This window comes from Leucopleurus acutus, assembly GCF_964270905.1.
Source record: "Leucopleurus acutus genome assembly, chromosome: 15".
Lineage (NCBI taxonomy): Eukaryota > Metazoa > Chordata > Mammalia > Artiodactyla > Delphinidae > Leucopleurus > Leucopleurus acutus.
This window is the reverse complement of record NC_139157.1, coordinates 58,150,403-58,173,408: the sequence shown is the minus strand read 5'-3', so window position 1 is coordinate 58,173,408 and position 23,006 is coordinate 58,150,403. Positions and strand designations below refer to the sequence as shown.

General features: G+C 35.1%; 1 protein-coding gene across 7 annotated transcripts in view; it reads right to left on the bottom strand.

The window, feature by feature from the left end:
- Positions 1–4,328: 4,328 nt before the first annotated feature.
- USP45 (ubiquitin specific peptidase 45) overlaps positions 4,329–23,006 on the bottom strand; it is a 69,214-nt gene continuing 50,536 nt past the window's right edge. For 4 of the 7 annotated variants that reach the window (XM_082856117.1, XM_082856116.1, XM_082856118.1 and 1 more), the window contains 8 exons: positions 21,693–21,784; positions 19,754–19,810; positions 18,903–19,046; positions 16,936–17,608; positions 15,214–15,311; positions 11,816–11,902; positions 8,818–8,971; positions 4,329–8,229 (listed from right to left, as the gene is read on the bottom strand). In XM_082856117.1, coding sequence (XP_082712243.1) covers positions 8,099–8,229; positions 8,818–8,971; positions 11,816–11,902; positions 15,214–15,311; positions 16,936–17,608; positions 18,903–19,046; positions 19,754–19,810; positions 21,693–21,784 — 1,436 coding nt within the window. In that variant the 3' untranslated portion in view covers positions 4,329–8,098. Of the gene's footprint in view, positions 8,230–8,817; positions 8,972–11,815; positions 11,903–15,213; positions 15,312–16,935; positions 17,654–18,902; positions 19,047–19,753; positions 19,811–21,692; positions 21,785–23,006 lie in introns of those variants that run through there. The other 3 variants (XM_082856120.1, XM_082856121.1, XM_082856122.1) reach the window with 3 other exon arrangements.

Below are 23,006 nucleotides of genomic sequence, written 5' to 3'. Positions count from 1 at the left end.
TTTTTGTGTTAAAGTGTCTATTTGAGCAGCTATTGTGTACACGAGCTGCTGCAGTCCAGTCATTCTGCACCTTGATTAGAAAGTGCAGTTAACAGTTGCCATCTTGCCAGTCTTAGCAATCTGCTGTCTATGACTAACAATCAGGGCGCTTCGTAAGTTAAATTTTTTATTAACTTGCCCTCGTTGCAGTGTTTGAAGGGGAGGATATATTCAAGTTAGTACTTTGCATTATTATGAAAACAAGTTATCCTTAAGGTAAAGTGGAAAAAGGTTAAATGAGATGTGGAAAAGAAACAGAATTAAATATTCCTACTTCTTGAGATCTGAACCTTTAAGGTGTTATTATGTTCCATATCACATCCATCTTAAAATTTAAGAATAAAAATTATTTAATGGTAACTAGACTTGTGGTAGTGATCACTTTGTAGTGTATACAGATGTTGAATTATAATGCTGTATATATGAAACTTACATAATAAAAAGTTATTTAAAGCTGTGGTATATACATACAATCAAATATTATTCAGCCTTAAAAAGGAATGAAATTCTGATACATGCTACAACATGGATGAGCCTTGAAAAGATTACGCTAAGTGAAACAAGACAGACACAAAAGGACAAGTGTTGTATAATTTCACTTATATGAGGTCACTAGAAGAGGCAAATTCATAGAGACAGATAGCAGTTGCTGGGGGTTGGAGGAAGAGAGGAATAGGGAGTTATTTAATGGGCACAGAATTTCTGTTGGGGATGAGGACAGGGTTCTAGAAATGGTGATATTTGTACAACGTTGTGAATGTACTTAGTGCCACTGAATTGTACACCTAAAAGTGGTTAAAATGGTAAATTTTATGTTACATCTACTTTACCACAGTAGAACTACAATGGAGGATTGAAGAGTATATAAAGCTAATATGCTACAAGCAAATTATTAAAAATTACAACTGTTTTAATTCTTAAATAATAATTCTTAAAACAACTGTTTAAATTCTTAATAAATTACAACTCTTTTAATTCTTACTTAAGCATCTCCTAGAAAGTGAGAATATGTGTCATAATGAAATATGAGAACATACAATAATAATTCAGTTATTTAACAATGGACCATGTAAACTATTATACATAGAGTGGATAAACAAGATCCTACTGTATAGCACAGGGAACCTATATTCAATATCCTGTAATAAACCATAATGAAAAAGAATTTACACAAATATATAACTGAATCACTTTGCTGTACAGCAGAAAATAAGACAACACTGTAAATCAACTATACTTCAGTAAAATAAATTAAGAAAAAAACCCCAAAAAACAATGGACCAAACTGGGTTTTATGCATGTAATGACCATTTAGACCAGATTGAAGAAAGTAAGGTACACCTATGTTCACTGACTGGCATATTCTTACTTAAAAATCTTTTGTGATTCAAACTACTGTTTCTATACTTAAGTCACTCATATGATGTAGTAGACATTATTAGTATTCACCAATATCTGATTCTCCACTGACTTACAGCACACAGAAGGTTTAAGCCTCCTTAAAGTTTAGGTAGTACTCAGTGAATTACTTCTGGCCAATGGGCTGTGGGTTAAGTGATGACAGTTATTTCTGGACCTAAGCTTACAAGAACTGTAAGCATTGTCACATCAACCAAGAAGTCTACAGGCAGATAAAGGGGCAGCTACAGGTTGGTATATTCTCTGTCAGCCACGATCACCGAGTTGCCTTATGGGAAACAGTGGCCAGAAAGAGCCCCAAATCAGCGAAAGACTTTGCAATGACCACAAAATAAGTTGCTGAGATTCTGGAGACATTTGTTAATAAAGCACAAGCCTAATTTAGCCTGACACATATAGATATTGGTAACAGGAGTTGGGTGCTGCTCAAAGAACTGAAAATATGTGGCATTAGCTTAGAGGTTGGTTGGTATACATAGGAAACTGATATTGGAGGCTAGATACAGGGACATCACATTATGCAATGGTAAAAAATTTAATATAATTGTCATCCCCAATAACCTGAGAGGCAGAAAATGTACCTACTGACTTTTGAGCCAGGGGAAGAAGTTGAAAAATAAGTGTGTGTTGGGTACTATTGGATGTATTTGGCACGGTATTATGAGAAAGAGTGGAGCTCAGAGAGGAATGGTTGATTTGTAGAAGCTGACACGAGGGAATAGAGGCAACCAGAATTTGAGCCTCACGTTTGTGTTTTTCAACTCCAAGCAGTAGGAGATAAACTTGAGAGAGCCTTTAAATGACAAAGGATCATTAAAACTCAGCCTTGCAGCAAAGATCGTAAGGAAGGGTGTAAACATCATAGTTATTTTGGAAATTTTCAGTGGGTTAATTAAGGATGTAATTAAGGTAACCTTAATTTTTTTCTCACTTGGAAAAAAAAATAAACCTAAGGATGGAAATGTGGTTAAGAGGATGGCTCTCCCATCAAAGCTTATAGACAGAAGGTACCTGCCATAAGGTCAGGAGAGAGGTAGGGAGGTAGGAAATCAAAGAAATACAATCAACCCAAGAACTAGTTGTCTCAAAAAAAATGGTATGGTTACTGGCATATAAATCTGACCGTCAACAAAGAGGGCTACTAAGCTTTTAAGAGTGGTACTGGAAAAGAAACCATAAGCCTTGGCTAACAGAAATTGTGACTATTCCAAACTTTAAACAAACAAACAAACAACTTCAGCCCCCAATTATCTAGGAAACAGATTGAAACAAAGCTGTGCAACTTCCAAGGATGGCATATTCCTCAACAGCCATTCAGATGTAGCCAAGGAGGATAAAAAAAAAAAAAAGATTCTTCCAAGGGGTGAAGTCTGGAGTCACAGAGAACAGTGGAGAAGGGAATTCTTAGGGAATAGAGGAAAGGTCTAACAATGAACATTCCCCATGCCCAGGGTTAGAGATTGACAATATCTCCATTCTTCTTCCCCTTTCTGAATTAGAATGTTGATTGTGGTTGTAGTTCCACTGGTTTCACCACTGTACAGTAAGTGTGTGGAAAACAGAACATATTCTTTTGGCTCCTGGGTCTCCAGACCAGTGAGAGCAACACCCAGACCTGACATAGCACTTCCAAAGAGCCTGGTTCTGGAATGGTGGATGGTCCTTTGAGGCTGTTTCTCTTGAAAAGGGAGTCACTGTGTTCCATGTGTAGAAAGAAGAGCTGAGTATTTGGTGACCAGAGGGTAGACTGTGAGAGACTTCTAGTCCATTCTCCTTTTCTTCTGAGCCCTGGAAGACTTACTCTTTCCTACCCATCCTTCCTTGCAATTAGGCAGAGCCAATGTGACTACTTCTGGCCACTGGGTTGTGCGCAACGCATCCAAGATGAAGAATTTAATTGCTGATGCAAGACCTTTGGTGTTCTCCTCCCCTGCCAGTGAAGAGGCCTGGCATTAAAATGCTAGAGCCAGAAGACAATCAGCCAGAGGATTACAGACTCACCAGGCGGAAAACAGTTGCTTTTGCAGATTGACCAGACTAACAGTGATTTGGGGTGAGGAAGAAATAAACTTTTGTTGTGCTAAGCCACTGGGATGTGAAGTTATTTGTTACTGCAGCATAACCCAGCCTATTCTAATACATATGGGAATGCAAACATTTTAGATATTTCTGCCTGAGTGCAACTTTAAAAAAATGTATGAAAATGGCTTCAGGGGGTCTGTGAGCCTCTGAAATTACATACAAAAATCTGGGGCATATATTTTTCTAAGAAGATGTAAGTGCCAAGATTTCCCTTCCCAGCCTCTCTATTGCCATTAGCAGGACTGAGGAGAGGGCCCCAGAATTAAAACCCTCCACTTCCTCCAACACTCATAGCTTCTCTTTGGGACTATCAGGACTAATATCATACACCTTTTATCCCTAGAACATCCTTCATCCCATGGACCTTAATTCCCATATGGCTCTGTGGGTAATGTTGCTTGATTTTTCTCCATATCATTTACCATTTGAAATATCTTTTCTTTAATCTTCACTTCTTAGAATGTCTATTTCCTCACTTCTTGGAGAGATTTCTATCTCCCATGGTCAATGCTGTATCCCCAATGCCTACCACACAGCAGATATTCAATAAATATGAAAGATGGTCTATAACATTCATTATAATCTCAAAGAGCTTCATGACCTAAAAAAGGTTAAATACAAAAAGGTAGACAAAATGTTTCCTAATGAATTATCCTGCCTAAAAAACTCAAAGAAACATCTGAAAGGATGAAGACTCACCCTTGGCAGACACTGAAATCTGAATGAAAGAGGCCCATGAGATATTTTATTTGGAAACGATAAACTTCTGAAATAGGAAGGATATTTTGAATATAACTAAGTAAGCAAATACAGTGTTTGTACACAAAATATTCTGTCAATAATGTGCATTGAAAAAAACTCCAGGACCAATCTTGAAACATAAAGTAAATATGAATTTAATATTTTATGCATGTTTATACAGTAACATCAAAATAATGCTCCATAAGTTACATAGCTATTTTCCAAAAACACTGCAAAAAAAAGATAAAATGGTAGGAATGATATATAATCAATTATTACTCAAAATTTAAAAATATAGTCATCTATCTTTTAAATAGATTTGAATTGATGGATTTCTACATGAACCAGAACATTTTAAATATCTAAAAATAGTCTTTCTTAATGCAGCAGATAATATATAAAGAATCACTTTTATTGCACATAACATATCTGGTTTAGGCTTATTTTTTCAAGTAGCACGCAGACAAATTATGAGTATGAATTTAATAAAAGTAGGCAAGATACTATTTTATACCTCAAAAATTAGATGAAGGTGATATATTTCACAGCTTAATCCTCAGGAAATTTTATTCAGATATCATATAAGATCATTGACTAAAGTCAAACATGCGAACTAAGAGCTCTTAAATACGTATCATAGTAAAATAGTTTTGTTGGCACATTTACAATAAGAAAACAGCTATCAACTGCTCTTAGAACTGACACCACTCTCCCTGGCCACTCAAAAAGGTGGCCTTCACATCAGTTTTAAAAACATTAAATGACAAAATCTTAAATATAAACATACATTTGGTTATGTCAAAAATATTCACATAATTGGCATATAGTCAAAAATGTATCATTTTTAACATGGAAAAACTAGGGGAACCCGAGGTTAGATATAAACCAGTTTCTAAATAAAGCTAGTTAAACTCCTGTTTTACTTCTTAAATTCATTTCGCCAAACACTATAGTAGTTTTTTTGAGGATCTGTAAACATTCTCACTGATTTGTACTGTTTCCTGAGGTCATCTGGAAGCCACTGTTACTAAAGTAGCTCACAATTTAGTACCCCTGCAAATGTGCTTTGGAAATATTCAAAATAAAAACAAAAATTTAAATGTAGATCCATGTGTAACTTAACATACTTTCTCTATTACAAAAGCTATCTTTAGGAAAGTCTTAGATCTCAAAATCAAATTTATTCCATTACCAGCAGACCTGGACAAGCAAAGCATTCATAAACTTTAGGCCATAAAAAAACAGATTTCAGAATTAACTCATTTAACACTGTGGAAATGAAAATAAAAGTATCTTATTACTTCTAGAATAATATCTAAAACTTACATAGGCCTCTTCATTTTAAAACATGTTAAAACAGTGTCAGCCCAGGGCCTGACCCTTAGTAGATGTTCAATAAATATATACTTAATGAATAAATGTGAAGTTAAGCATAAAAACTACTGTGGTATTTGAGTACTGAGGTAATGTTCTGAAGCTACAATGTATCACTCACTTAATGAAAAATCAGTCTCAACTGGCATTCAGAATAAAGCTTAAAAGAACTCCTAATTTGATAAATTTAGCACTAGTTCATTTCCTGGCATCCAATGAAAAGAGGAACTAGGCACTTTCCTTGATTCTTGACCTCACTTATCACTTACCATCTCTACTTAACTCTGTAAGGGATAAGCCAAGAGGCAACAGAAAAGAATGGTCTCGTTTCTTTCCCTCCTTTCTTGCTTCCTTTCCCTCTTTCTTCCTTTCCCTCTTTCTTTCTTTCTTTCTCTCTCTCTTTCATCTATCCATCTATCAATGAAATAAGAAGCAGGTGACCATCCAATGAAAAGTGCATGCCTCTTAATGGTATCTTTTCTAGGAGAAAAATGAGACAATTTAATATTTACATTTGGGGGAGGGGATGGTAATTGTCATTACCAAAACGGTTGACTTGAATAAAGAGGATTAACTAATAGTTTTCAAAAAATTTCACTGCTCTGGTACTGAAGTCTTCAATGTTAACGCATTACAATTAAACAGAAAACACTTTAAACACTGTTTACCTTTTACATGACACAACCTGAGTTTACAGCTTAACTTATAAAGATACATTTCTCCATCATTTCACTGTTAAAAATCAAGAAAACCACTATTATTGAAATTTCAACAGCTTGAAAATACAATTTATGCAATGACATTTTTAAGCTCTGAGTTTCGTATATTATTACCATCTTTAACACTAATCACAATTCCATTCATCCATATATCAAAAGGCGGCACTGGTAACCTTGATAATATTACATATACTTAAATATTAAGAAGGGTGAGAGTCTTCATGAAATATTTCCACACATTAACTACAGCCATTATTCTTATCCTTCCTTAACAAGAGGAGAATGAACTAGGACCAGGCACTTACCCAGCATCTGCCTGTACTATCATTCGTTAGCCCTAATGATTAGGATGCTTGAAGCATGCAGTTATGTGTTTTGATTTAATAATGTAACACCAAAGTAGTCATTTTTTAAAAATTTAAGCCTAAGTAATGGTAACATTTTCATGCCAAGTTTTGACAGCTTAATAATTTGTTTTCTAGGGGGGAAAAACTACCATATGTTTGCTATTAATTATTTTAAAAGAAAATCCAAAATGCCAACTTTATGCTCCATTAAAATAAAAACTAAACCTATTTGAACTTACTGATGATGCTTGCTGAAGATAAAAGGTGATCTCAAAACCCCAAAACTATGATTAATATTTACTGATCTACAGAACTAGAAAATGTATTACATTTTCCTATTAAGCATAATAAGAATATAATTATCATTTACAAATATGATTTGGTAATTTACATTTCAAAGGTATCCTATGGTCCCATATGGATTAACAACTTCTATTTACCAATTCTGCATGTAACAATTATCTATAAATATATTTTGACTGGCTAATCACTTGCAAATTATTCTCAACTCCATCATGAATAGGCTGCAAATAATATGTTGATAAAATATTTCAGTATTTTTCCAGTTCTCAAAACCTCAAAGCAATAAGCTAACCAGTATATTATTTGTAAATCCATATTACTGAAGCTACAGTGGTACCTTTTTATATGGTTGAATCATACAAAATATGACAAGGTCAGTATGCCAATTGTGTAAGTATATGTTATAGCAGTGTGTCCCACACAGCAGTGTAATATACCACTGGATAGCCCTGAGATGATTTTTAGTGAAGTGCTACATGAATGAGCAATTTTTCTTTAGTTATATATTTATTTTAATGTTTATTAGAAAAAAATGTAACTAGCACATAAAATGTAGAATATGCTCAACATAAGACTATGGCTTAAAAAGGCTAAAAATAGGCTTAAAAAGCCTTAAAAAGCTTAAAAATAATAAGTAAACAATGGCATAGGAGATATATATACATATATATATGAAAACAGAAAGGTGGTATTGACTCACATTTGGGAAACACTGTTTTAAAGGAATGATTTGACTTAGCCAGCATCATTTCTGAATGCTTGTAGTAATAAGCCACATTATAAAGGAGCTTCCTCTACTACTGTAAATTCTGTGGTTTTTTTTTTTTGCCAGGACAAATATGTTTTTAAAAACATGTGCTTACATTTATTTTAAGAATATAATTTTGAAAGCTTTAGTAAATTTAATTTACTTTAAAAGGATTCACCAAAATGGTAAACATGTCCAGGAGCATTTGAGGGACATGCCATTCCTACAGAAAAGACTACAAAGACACATTGCATATGATGGTTGTCGCTCCAGCATTTAAATAAAAGTGATCTAAATAATCATTACCATTAACAATTAACAAATAATTATAATATTCTTTCATAAAAAAGAAGGTACGCTTGTGCGCTAAGTGCTCTCGATTCTGGAACCACCTGCACGTAAGTGTCACTAACATGGACCCACTGGCCTGCTGATTCACTATCAGGTTCTTTCAAACCTAACAAAACAAAAAGAAATACAATTTTACAATAAGCATGTTCTGACTTTACATTAAAGACAACACATTTATCACAAACTCCAATGCTAGACTTTATTGCATAAGTCTGTTTCTTCTTGGGCTAAACATCTTCCAAAATGAACTCTTTCAAAGCGTTAATATTAGTGTCATTTACTTTAAATATCTAGTGAAATATTAGATAGTCTTATGAATATTTATTTATTCAAGGAAAAGGGCATCTGCACTAAAAGAGAAGGAAGAAAATACACAGTTAGTTTGCCGAAGCAAATTTTCAACTCCAACTCTAGTCTGAGGACCTGGTATGTCTTTAAAAACTATTGGTATTGTTAAATAAAATGCTATTCCACTGCAATACACAATGACTTAACACCTTGAAAAACTGGGTGTCACTTCACATGACCTGAAGGGTACAGTTTTATGATATTTAAGATTATCTAGGTACTCTTAAAGGTTTTCCTCACTTAAAGTGAATCCACTTGAAGTATCCATGAAAGAACTTACCTCTTCCAGAAAAGGAAGAATGAATTCATTTGTTTTTAAGAATAAAATAAATTTAGGATGGCATACCAGGTACATTTTTCTTTCCAGTGATATGTTCCAGTAATTTCCTGGAGGGTGTTCTCACTTTCACGTAAGCGGTGTAGTGGCCTCCTCTCATTGAGCCACTATGTTCCACCACGCCATAGAGACCATAGAGAACTTTATCTCCCACACTTACATTCTTTTAGACAAAGAAAAAAACCTCAAATTAATTAGTAATATTTAGTGAACTCTTATTATAAGGAAAATTAAGCCAAATGCAAGTCCTACTTAAAATAAGAGCAATGCATATTAAAACTACACTGGCATACGTTCCCACCTGTATTAGACCAGCAAAATGAAAAAGCTTGACAACATTCTCTATTGGCTGGGCTGTAGGGAAAAGAATGCTGTCATATGGGAACGCAAAGGGGTACACCCCTATTCAGGGATATTTCACGTTATCTAGCTAAGTTACACAGGTATTACGCTTGGATTTATCGATCCTTTTTCTAGGATTCTATCTCACAGGAACATGAGCAATATGTAAAAAGACATGTACCATACTAGTGATTGCAGGATTATCTGTAATATCAAAAAACTGGAGTAGACTCAAATGTCCATAAATTGGGGACTGGTTGAATAAACTATAATGCATCCATACAATAGAGTACTATGCTATTTGAAAAATGGAGGGCAGACTATCTCTAAATATTGCTATGAAATAATCTCCAGGATACAATGTTAAGAATAAGGTAGAAAAAAGGATACATATTGTAAGCTATTATTATTAAAGAGGCGAGATGCAGATATATATACCTATTTGTTTACATTTAAAAAAAATAATAGATGAATAAACAATAATTTGAAAAAATGGTTATCTATAAAGGGAGGAAAGAAACAAGTAGAACAGACATGGAGAAAAACTACACTTGTTTGAATTTACCTTGTTTTATACATTTGACTTTGGAACTATGTAAATATTTTATGTAATTATTAAACAAAATTTTTAAATTTAAGTAACAATCCCTAAAAATGAAAATTTAAAAATTAAGCAAATGAATATCCAGTTGGTGGCATAATCGCTCAGAGAGCAACCACAAGGGTCATGTCAAAAGAACCCAGGAGCCAACTTGAAGTGGCTCTCAGTAGCCAACAACAGACCCATTAGACTAACGTATTAGACCACGAATTAAAAGAAAAGTGCAGTAAATTGAAATATTATTAATGTGTTTAAATCCATGAATTCATAATGATAAATTAACTGATCACAGTTTGAGGATGACAGTGAATTAATTCATTATTCTGAAAACTGGTTTAAAAGGGGGATGGGGAGAGAACTGAGCATTTACCCTGTCTTTTCTATAAGAACTATACCATAAGATAACTAAATAGATGAAAGGAATTTCTCTTTATATAGAAGTATTCTAGCAAATAAATGAAGAAAGAATAACAGGATTACCATTCTGTAATTCTTAATGAACTCATTGAGCAACGCGGTTGCTAATATCACAGAAAGGTAACTGGCATTTATGTGCCACCTGATGAAAGAACAGAACACTCCCTATGAAATAGCCTTACTGGGAGTGGGAGGAATATCAAACCTGAATCTGTTCAAGCCTCTCTTGATCCAACTACCTATCTGTAGGAAATAAAGAGGATAGAGGAATAATCATCAAAATCTAAACTATAGGAAACTACCAGAAAAATGATCCAGTTTCTTCAACAAATAAATTGCAAGGGGCAGAGATGGGAAAGGGACACTGTATATTAAAAGGGGCTAAAAGATATTTTTCAATCATGATGTGTAGTCCTTACTTTGATACTAATTCATTTTGAAAATTTCATTTATTAGACAACTGGAAATATATACACTAGATGATATGAAAAAAATTGTTAATGTTTTTAGTGTGAAAGTGGTATTGTGGTTACATTTAAAAAGGTGGGGGTGATTCTTATCTTTTAGAGACACGTATAGGAAAAGATTTATGAATGAAATGATGTCGGATACCTGCTTCAAAATAACATAAGAGAAAAAAAAATAATATAAGAGGAGGAAGTAGATGAGCATGTGCATGGGGCAGGACTGGCCATATATCTAAGGTTTGTGTGATGTGTGCTTGAGGTTCATTGTACTGTTCTGTCTACTTTGATGTACGTTGGAAATTCTCCATAATAGGTACTTCTAAAAAATATGTTTTTGTAAGTTTAATACAGAGCTTGCTAGATATTTTGTTTACCATACTATCAAATTCTGTGAATACTGAATGTGAATAATTGACAGATAGTGCTAGTATTCCATAGCAGATGAATTGGATTCACTGAAAACTTGCATTTAAGATATTTCGCTTTGATTGATCAATGTATCGAAAGTATTAAGTTCAGTAAGTTTATGTACCACAAATCCTAGACTGCTAACCAGTAATTGTGAGCAGGACAACATGTTAGTTACCCTAGAACTGTGTAGTTCCCTCACAGAAAGCAAAATCATCAATTTCACCTACAGAGTTCTTACATACAAGTACGAGCAATTATAAACCAATTTGCTTTCTATATCTAAGTATTAAAGTATTAGTAACTGTAAAGTATCATACTCAGTTCACAAGTACACTATTCTCAGTAGTGTACATGAAATGGCATGAAAAACAATGCACTAGTATATCGATTTACAAAAGATAAAGAACTCTTCAACTGCTAAAACTACTGTCAATTAAGCGCAACATTCACAAGGAACAGGAGAGGGCACAAAATCTGCTTACTTCTCTCAGCAGCTATCTGACTCTAGTAGCATTTACAAGCAGCTCTGATCTTCATGAACATCGTGCCTCACTCGTGCTTTATGCATCTTTTCAACTTATTCTATCTCCCAAAAGACAAAAGTGATAGTGTGTTAAATGTTGGATGGAAGGAAGAAAGGGAGGGAAGGAGGGGGAGAGAGAGAGAAGGTGGGAGGGAGAGAGGAAGACACGGCCTAATAAACAATACATAGGATATTTTGAATCATATTATTTGCATGACAATTAAATATCTTAATAATATACTATACCTTACAAGTAGCAGAACAGAATGGTGCTAAGTCAAGCGTCAGTGGGAAATCTACATGTCTGTTTACTTTGCGAAGACTCAGGCCAGCCTCAAAAAAAAACAACAAAAAAAATTTTCTTAATGTAACAAACTTAATCTAGATCATTGCGTTTGTTAATTAAAACCAAAAGAGGAATCCTAGGGCTTCCCTGGTGGCGCAGTGGTTGAGAGTCCGCCTGCCGATGTAGGGGACGCGGGTTTGTGCCCCGGTCCGGGCGAATCCCACATGCCGCGGAGCGGCTGGGCCCGTGAGCCATGGCCGCTGGGCCTGCGCGTCCGGAGCCTGTGCTCCGCAGCGGGAGAGGCCACAACGGTGAGAGGCCCGCGTACCGCAAAGAAAAAAAAAAAAGAGGAATCCTTGACCTTTTTTCATAGATATAAAAATATGACTAATGAACAGTCCAAAACTGATATATGACTAAGTTCTCAATTAGGTTTCATAAACTGTTATTGCAAAGATCATTCATTTACATGGGCATTTTTACCACAAACAATATGAAAATAATCGCTTTCACTGTGCCTTTCAACACTTACGGGAAAATAAATTCAATGTGATAAAAGCTCAGCTACTGATACATATGCTATCATAAAAATGTACTCAACTGAAGAGTCAGGAGTCTGGTGTTCTAGGCCTAACTCAACGACTGGTTAACCGTTGTCTTGACTCTAGACAACCTCATCTAGATCAAGGCAGAAAACGGGTATAAATAGATTATATTAGGTCCCTTCAGTTCTAAAATTCAGTGACATTCATTCATTAAAAAGAGAAAAATCTGAACACTCAAATCATTTTAACAGTAAAAGTAAACATTACATATTACATAAATCAAAATGAATATTCATGTTGTTAAGCAAGCTCTATTTCTTTCCTACTTTTAGTTTCCAAAGGCAGGCCTTGAAAAATGTACACTTTGCATTTAAGTAATGACAAAAATTTGCTGATAGACCACCGAAGATATTGGATAAGAAACCCACAAATAGAAACAGACTCTCTTGGAATAAAAAGATACTTAAATCTGAGTTGTTTGGGTAGACAAAATAAACAGATGCAACCTTTTATGCAAAGCTTTCATGACTTACTTCAACGACTAGTCATTTTATTTGCATACTAATCACATAACTTTTACTACAGTTCTGTTGCCTATTTCTTACCTTTAAAGAAAAAAAACAAAACTTATTTTTTGACCAAAATATAGCCACATAGTGATTTGTATTTTCAAGTAATGTTTAGAAGTCTTAACATGATATCAGACATGAAATTATGAAGTCATATGTCTGGAATAATTATTTAATAAGTATTTAATTTGTTTGCCTCCTTTCTTCTCATCAGGTGACCTCTATAAGCAGCTGGTACCAGCATTGTCTGAGATGATTTCAGGCTAATGTGTCCTCCCCAGACGGTACTTTGCTATTGAGAAATTACCCCTTATTAGAAGAGACTTCTATCAACACTATTATAATCTTTGCCAATTTGGACAGGCTGAAAAAGGAATCTCACTGCCATTTTATTTTGCATTTGTTTTGCTGGAAAGAGTGGACCTTTCATACTTTCTTGGAATTTTTACTTCTTCTATGAACTGTCAATTCATGTTCTTTACCATTTTACTATTAGAGTCTTGATATTTTTCTTATTGATCTTTAAGAGCTCTTTACATACTTACAATATTAATCATTTGCCATATTTATGACAAAGAGCTCTATCTTGTTGAGATTTGCCTTTCAGTGTTGTGGATGTTTCTGATATACAACTCTAAAGTTACTACAGGGAAACAGGTTTTCAGGGACACTGAAAAACTAGAAGCAAAGACATTGCTTAGAGAATCTGATCCGTAAAATTCACAGTCCCAGAGAATGAGAACGTGGCTTTGCAGACATTACATTTAGCCTGAGAACAAGAAGGGACCGAGATATCTATAAAAATCTCCGTTTAAGGGCATGAATTTTCTGTAAGTTGTTCTTAAAAGGGATGCAAGTACCAAATATAAAATAACTGCTACATCATTCTCAGATCTGGCATGACCCTATCTCATTCACACAGAGTCACTGCAGATATACACCTTCTATTTCACATTCTGATGTAATGAGACTCAATACATCTGCTTCTGCTCTCCATGGCCATTTCATTTCCACTGGGTTTCTGTAATGTTGGCTATAGAAAATCAAGAACTTAATCGAATTTCCATGGATAGGGATGGGGGTATAGAGAAAAATCTCTTCCTGCCCATCTGTGGCCCACCTGAAATGTTGCAAATATATACGCAAAGCTTTCAATCTCTTCCCTTGAGATTTCTTTCAAGGGTTTTATACTTAGAAAATCTTTCACACAGAGGTTAGGTTAATAATTTTCATCAAGTTTTCTTCTAGTCTTTTGATAATTTGTTTCATACAATTAAAAAACATTTATCTGAAAATAGTATTGATATATATGGTCTGGAAGGAAGCTCTAAATTTTTATTTCTTCAAACACCCATCTTTCCTAAGTCCTTTACTGAGTAATCTAGCCTCTTCCCCAACTGATTTGAGATTCATCCTGTATCATAACAAAAGAGCTTTAAATTATACTCAAATTTTATTTATTGACAATTCTGACCATACTGTTTTAATTATTAAAGTTTCTTCCAGAGAAACTTTAAAATTGTTTTATCAAATGCAAAAAAAAAAAAAAAAAACAGAGAGAGAGACAAGGCATTGAATTAAAACTATAAACAATTAGATAAAAACTTGATACATTATATTTAGGTTCTCTCCCATTAGTCCTACTACTAGACTACTAGAGTGGGGCCTGCCTTGCAGCCCTTTTTGCAATTGGTCCCAGTCAACCACACCCAGCCCACATACAACTCTCATTGGAATGAAAGCTCAGAAAGTTATGTGCACCTTGTTATTTCTCTGCTTCTAAGGGTTCTTAAAAAATCTTATTTTCCATTCACACACACACGTGCGTGCACACGCACGCATGCCACTGAGGTTCCGACCACCTAAATCTTCAAATATTGTGAATTAAACAATCTTATTTAGAAAAGTCTTGTAAGCTATTATGGATGAAAAAGCAATAAATCTTATATGACAAAATTTTTTTTTAATATTTATTTATTTGGCTGCACCAAGTCTTTGTTGCGGCGGCACGTGCAATCTTTAGTTGCGGTATGTGGGCTCTTAGTTCCCTGACCGGGGATGGAACCCAGGCCCCCTGCCTTGGGAGCACGGAGTCTTAACCACTGGACCACCAGGGAAGTCCCTCATATGACAAATTTTTAAATTCAATAAATTACTGTCTAATCCTTGACAGTAATTAACAAGACTTAGGGCTCTGCAAAACATATGATGAAAATTTGTATAGTGTTACTAAAGGGAATTTACCTGATGAAATCTTTTAAGATGGAGAATTAGGATAGCTGGAACAGCAGAAATGAGCAATTGCTTCCTGGCATTAGTATAAACCCCTCCTGCTTTCTTTTCTGCATAAAATACAAGATAACAAAGTTCCTTGTAAATTTCCATCTTATACATTATCTACCCTATAATACAGTAAACATTTAAATAGAAGCATCATACTATATTTTCAAAAATGTTAAAAAAGAAATTAGACCTCTGATTACAGGGAGCCTCTACTCGTTCCCAAAACTCCACTAATATGAAAGGGAGTAGTTTTTAAGGCACACACTTATAAGGAGAAAGAATAGGGGAGGTGACACTTGCAATATAACTTTGGAAACTGGAAAGCAAATAGACCAGTAGTGACTTATGTCAATGCCCGCCAGTCAAAGAACAACAGAAACACACCTGTAGTTGAAAAAACTGGGTCATTACTCATTGCAGTGAAAAGAGATCATGTATCATGGGAATGATGGGTCATTTCAATAAGAGGTTGTTAGAAAAGACTTGTGATAGGATCTGAATATGGCTAATTGCATATTTAACTTGGATTAATGTAAGCTGGCATTTCTTCCTCTCCCATATAGACATTTCTTTAATTACTAATGTATTAATCATGTCTTTATTCTGATGCTTTGACATCTGGAGTCTTGCTGACACTGGAAAGGGCCTTTCCCAGATCTAGCTAATTCCTAGATACTAAACAACTTAAGTGTGCCTTTCATATGCAAAACAACCAATCCAAAACCCATATCCCAACCACCTCCTTTATTGAGCTCTAATAACTCTAGGCCACTATTCACCTGCTCTAATCACAACAGAGCCAGGTACCAGACAGCTAGGGACAGCCCCTATACTGCAGAGCCCACTGAAATTTTCAAAACTAGCCAATCCTAAGCCTGTCTATCCTGCCGCATCCATTCCTTCCCTTAGAAACCACAATAAAGGCTCCTGCCTGCATTTTCCCCCTTGCTCCCTCTGTCTCCTGACCAACGCTGGTGCTTCCCCTTGTGGCCCTGTGTGGCGTGGCTTAGCATGCCCCCTCCTCTTGGGAACTATAAGTAATAAACTATCTTTTCAGTGGCAATCGTCTCCTTATCTGTTAGACTCATCATACCTGAATAATAAAACCTGCATTTTGAAACAATTAGTCACTAAGTAATCAGAGTGTTCTCTCCATTTAATCAAGGCTAGAGGTACACCAGAAATTTCTTACTTGACAAATCCCCCTTTTCTACTTTTCTCTGGTCAACAAAACACAGTTATTATATTGCTAGCTTTATAACATACAGTTCCTTAAAATCTTCAAATTTCTATCTTATGATATGACTTTATACTAGATTGATGGGATTTATGAAGAACATTAATCTCACTAGTGTTGTAATTTTAAGTTTTACAGAAATTTTTTCTGGAAAGATTTCAGATAGCTAGTTCCCTGTAATAAGATTATGTGGGTTTGCATTTTCGAGGCAGAGATGGATACTTCCTGTCCTTCAATGTATTTCAACAAAAATCTACTGAAAAGTTACTCTGCCCAGTCAGTGTCTTCAGTGTTGAGGTACAAATACGATAAGACAACCCCTGCCTCCAAGCAGCTGAAGTACGCAGACAAGGTTCTTAGGCTCCTCTTTGTGGGATCTATAACCCACTATCACTGTTTATCAGATAATCCATGAATACTTTTAAAAAATTAAGCTAAATATTTACCTGCAGAACTGGTTTCCTTTGGGTACTTCTGTTTCTTTTCAGTACAGTTCTCACACAGAAGCTTGTTGTTCCCCATTAGTAATTCCATAGATGTAAACTGATAGAGACAGGACTGAATTGAACATTCTTTAGAAGTGGTTATATAGCTCTGACAAAGGGTCTGAAAAGCATTTTGGGGGCTGTAAGACACCATATGCTTGCCCTCTGAAAAACACAAATTATTTGAAACGTTTAGTGGCTGATTTTCTCTGTCAAAATCCCTATCTCCAGTTACAGTGCTGCTCAGATGAAGTTCAGAAATAGCTCCAGCCACTCCCTCATCACCACCGTCACCCTCCTTGGTGAGTGGTTCACTCTCTGACGGATGGCGAAGGTGTCCATTTGTGTGCACAAAGTATCCACTGCTGGATCTCAACAACAAAGTCTGCTTAGGAGCACTTTCAGACTCGGAAGCCTCACTGTCGGCACCAACACTACTTTCAGAAAGGCTGGCTTCTTTTTCACTGCCGTCGGTAGGGCTTTCAGTCAGAGTCGACTCAGTGTTCACGATGCTTGCAGACGATGAGGAGTCTCTATTCATTTCAAGGTTTTCATTTTTCTGGTATATGACAACAGCTTTATCTTCTCCAGGTGACAATTTTCTTGTACATTTTCTGCCATGAATTAGTTGATTCTGTAAGTTGATAGTGTTTTCAGAGAAAAGAATCTTGTGACCTTACTGAAAATAAATGCCAGTAAGTCTTATTTAAACATTCGACAATTTCTAAAATACTATTTCTAGTACCTCTGAAATCCATTTCCTAAATCTACCCAAAGTACAATCAATAGAAGATATGCTAACAAAGAGCTCTAATTTGAAAATAAACTTTTACACAAGAAACCGACAATAATGGTTACCTATTCATGGAGAGGGAACAGGACTTTTGTAGAACAGTGCTATGAAGGAGGCTTTTCAAGTGTAAACCTTTGCATAATCTCTGTTGTCTTGCCCCTTAAAGGACCTTCTAACAGAGTAAGTTAAATCTGGTAATACATCAATTTGCCAAGTTAGTACAAATCATATCATGTAAAAAAGTTTTTTTTTAATGAGGTGCAAATTCAGATTGATGTCTTTAAATGTATACGGCATAATTCATCAACCAGGTATGTCCCTAGAGAAATAATGGGTCTAGACAATGGTCATCAATGACTGATAACATTACAGAAAGAGAAACATCAAACATGATGTGCACCTCATGATGGAAATATACACCACCACTTAAAAGTTTTCTTGCCAAAAATTAAATAAATAATCAAACTTAAACCTAATAAGTCCCTAACTGCCTTAGAGAGGAAACAAAAGGAACAGAGGCACCTCTTAACAACATGCAGATGAATTACTGCATGCAAAATGAATTACCACAACATACAAACTGAATTACTATAACATGCAAAATGAAACACTATTGATGTGGGAATGTGAGAAACTGCTGAAAAAGATGATATGATCACTTCAACAAATAAATTGCAAAGAAAAAAAAAGGTGGAATCTGTGGATTAAAAGACATGGCAATCTATAGATCTTTTTTAGATCCTAAATTCAAATATGCTTTCAAAAGCAAAAACAAGTATTTTATGAGACAACTGCAGAAATTTTAATTATGACTAGATATTTATGCTATTAAGAAGTTTTAAATATTTTAGGTACAGTAATGATACAATAGTTATGTCTTTAAAAAGCATCTTTTAGAGATATACATTTAAGTATATGATATATTGGGGATTTATTTCAAAATAATCCAGGATGGTGAGGAGGAAAATGTGGGATAGATACAGATAAAACATGGTTAGCTGTGAGATGATGACTATGACGCTGAGAAATGGGTACATGGGAGTTCATCATACTTCCTTACTTTTGTGTACTTTTGAAATTTTTTTTAATAAAAAGTTTTAAAAAACAGATGTCTCACAAATGCATATAATCTTACCTTATCTTTAGATGAAGAATGCTTCTTGGTGGCTCTAGGTTGATGAGTATTTTCTATAGTAATAGTGCCACTGTATTCACCATTATCTGTGTCCTGTAAACTTCTATATTTACTCATTCTTCCCAAAAGTACAGGTTTTGAAACCTATTAGATACCATATATATAACACAAAACTTCTTTAGGAAATAAATTCTGGATATCATCTACTTTTTAAAATTTCTAGTTCATCTGAAATGTAATTTCCTAAACATTAATTCTCAAAATATGAAGCATAAAGGTTTAGATTCCTTGAGAATAAGAACTATATCATAGGGGCTTCCCTGGTGGCACAGTGGTTGAGAATCCGCCTACCAATGCAGGGGACACGGGTTCGAGCTCCGATCCAGGAAGATCCCACATGCCGCGGAGCAACTAAGCCCGTGCGCCACAACTACTGAGCCTGCACTCTAGAGCCCGCGAGCCACAACTACTGAGCCCGTGTGCCACAACTACTGAAGCCCGCACACCTAGAGCCCGTGCTCTGCCACAAGAGAAGCCACCGCAATGAGAAGCCTGCGCACTGCAATGAAAAGTAGACCCCGCTTGCCGCAACTAGAGAAAGCCTGCGCACAGCAACGAAGACCCAACACAGCCAAAAATAAATAAATAAATTTATATATATATAAAAGAAGAACTATATCATACTTTACACATACATATACAAACTCCAATATCACATACACTGTACAAACTCAATTACTGTACATAAAAAGTAATGACGCTCAGATGTCTAATAATATACTAAACAAAAGCCTAAATATATGAATTTATAAATGCCCTTCACAAAAAGACTTAAGTTTTTTTCTCCTTACCCTTTCTTCTATTATAGGAAGTGAAATATCAATAAAAGGATCTTTTACTGTGGAGATCTTAAAAAGAAAACATATTGAGAACTTCAGTTAGAATTCTAACATAGACAATGTAGTTTTGTAAAGTCTTAAAGAAATCAAACTTCCCAGGCAACTAAAATCTTAAGTTAAAAAACGTTCCTGGAACCAACAGTAATTTAATTGGGTATAGCAACACATATTGTTAATCAAAACAAGATATCCCAAAACGTCAATAAATGCAACCCAACTGAATTTTATAATACTGTTAATATGACTAACCTGTAATACATAAAGTAACTAAAATAAACTGTGTTTAATAAAAGTGATTAACTGAAGATATAAACATATTTTTGGTGAAATTATGGCCATAACATAAATAAAATATGAAATGCTAAGAAAAAGCCATGAAAAAAGCCAGAGAGTTTGACTGTGTTTTGTAGATTCTTCAGGATAATTCTATTTTAAAAGATACTTGGGCTTCCCTGGTGGCGCAGTGGTTGAGAGTCTGCCGCCGATGCTGGGGACACGGGTTTGTGCCCCGGTCCAGGGAGCCATGGCCGCGGAGCCTGCGCGTCCGGAGCCTGTGCTCCGCAACGGGAGAGGCCACAACAGTGAGAGACCCGTGTACAGCAAAAAAAAAAAAAAAAAAAAGATACTCTCTAGCTTGTGAAAAAGAAATTAACTTCTACATTGAATATACTAAAAATTTAAGTGGGGTTTGACCATTGAACAAGGCGGGGCTTAGGGATGCTGATCCCCATCCCACCCAACTGTCAAAAATCACAGTATAACTTTACAGTTGGTGCTCAGTATCCAGGGTTCCGCATCTGCAGATTCAACCAAATGCACATTGTGTGGTACTGCAGTACTGATAGCATTTATTGAAAAAACTTTGCGTATAAGTGGGCCCTTGCAGTTTAAACCCTTGTTGTTCAAGGGTCAACCATAATATCATGATGATACATTCTGTGCTTCAGTATGACAGGCTAGAAGGAGATATAATATATAATCCTGACTTTATAAACCTAGAGGGGAAATGTACTCCATAATCTGGGACAGGAAGATGGACATAAAGACTCTTTTTTTAAAATCTGACAGAAGTTGAAACCTATCATACGTCACACGTTTTCAGAAATATTCCTTACCAAGCAACTGGAAACCTCTAAAAATTTATACATTCTTTAAGAAATTATTAAAGTACAGATGGCATTCAAAATGAAAATTATCACTAAATTCAAAGATGAGTCAAGTCTGCTTAAAAACAACTCCAACAAGTCAAATAAATGTAAACTTTAAAAGTAGATCAGCCAGGGGCTTCCCTGGTGGCGCAGTGGTTGAGAGTCCGCCTGCCGATGCAGGGGACGCGGGTTCGTGCCCCGGTTCGGGAAGATCCCACATGCCGCGGAGCAGCTGGGCCCGTGAGCCATGGCCGCTGAGCCTGCGCGTCCGGAGCCTGTGCTCCGCAACGGGACAGGGCACAGCGGTGAGAGGCCCGCGTACCCCAAAAAAAAAAAAAAAAAAGTAGATCAGCCTAAATTGTGTTATGACATTAAATTATTTCTATTAGGATTACAATTTAGGGCAATACATAATTATATTAACATAGTTACTCTCTTCGCAGAAGTTTCATTTTCAATCCAAATGAGTAGCTCACACATTGGAGCATATTAAAATAGGTTAAATGAACTTCACAGGTGTGTCAAGAGGAAAAATTAGATAACACGTTTACTTAAAAAAATTATACATTATGTTTATTTTCTAGGAGTGAAGGATATATTTTTAAAATACTTTTAAAAACTACTACGTAGTCATGTGTGACAAATAAAAATAAATGACTGCTGATGATTACATGTGAAAGAAAACAATAAAAGCAATGTGACCATAATCTATTCCATGTTGAAGTGAATTCCAAAGTACCTACATTTGCACATTCTTCACACATGACTGTGCTAGTTAATTCACCAATAAAGATACGATCTATGAAGTTCATTTTCACACCTTCTCTTCCATATGCTGTAAAAATAATACTTTTAATGCAAAAAACATGTCAACCATTAACCTAACAATGTAATAGGCTTTTTTTCCATTGAATCAAAAGAAATCTGAATAAGGCAGATATCCAGGACCATATTTAATAATATATTTCACTATATGATGTTATAATGTCTTTCTCCTTTACAATTCCACAGAGAAAATGTGACTATCAACTAGTGTAGTCTCAAAGAAATAGCAAACTGTTCTTAAACTTAAGAAGTAAAATAATTAGAGTATTAACCATATTCATACCACACTCAACTGCTCCAACTAAATCCTTTAAAGCCTCTGTGCCTATCCTAGAGGTAGATAGAGGGATGGGAAAAGAGATTATGATTTAGGACTACAGATGCCAGGACCATAACTATGGAAACAACAGAGTAGTAAAAGACAAGTAAACACTGCATAGGATAAAGAACTAACATGGCAATTAATAACTCAGTTATATATGTAACTCCTGTTACATAAAAATGTTAAAATTATTCTCTTTGGGAAATATTTATAAATAAAGGAAAATTGTACTTATGATTTGCTTCAAAATAATATGTAGTTGGGGGAGAACAGATGAAACATAATACACCATGAATTGAATGTAATTTAAGCGGGGTGATGGGCACACAGGTACATGGTCATCATTATACTAGTCTCTCTAATGGAAGTTTGAAATTTTCCATAGTAAACCATGGGGAAAAACATATTAAAAAAACGTATTCACTCCTCTTTCAAACTTTTCTTCTGTCGTTTTTTGATCTCTACCTTCAAATTTCATGCAAACGTTTTAAATCATTTTAGAACATTACTTGAAGCACTGAATGACAGAGCAGACTTTTATCTGGATATATCAATAAATATTTATTAATTATGATGATAACTATTTAGAAGTTATGTTAAACTAAGATGTTTCATTAACAAAAATTGTACAAGGGATTGAAAATAGGTTAAGATTACAAAACTGGAAAGAAGTGAAGGAATAAATGAGCAGTTATTCTAAACATGCACTAGATGGCACTATCTGAAAACAAGAGAACAAGTATACTTGAGAGTGTATTTTTCAAAATCTTGAACCTTTAACTGCACATAAAGTTTGTCATATACAATCATAATGTATGTATATTTGTTTATAAATTACAGACGTGTAGTATGTACACATAATGCTACCCAAAAAACCCAGATGTTAAAAAAGAGAGTAAAATACAAATAT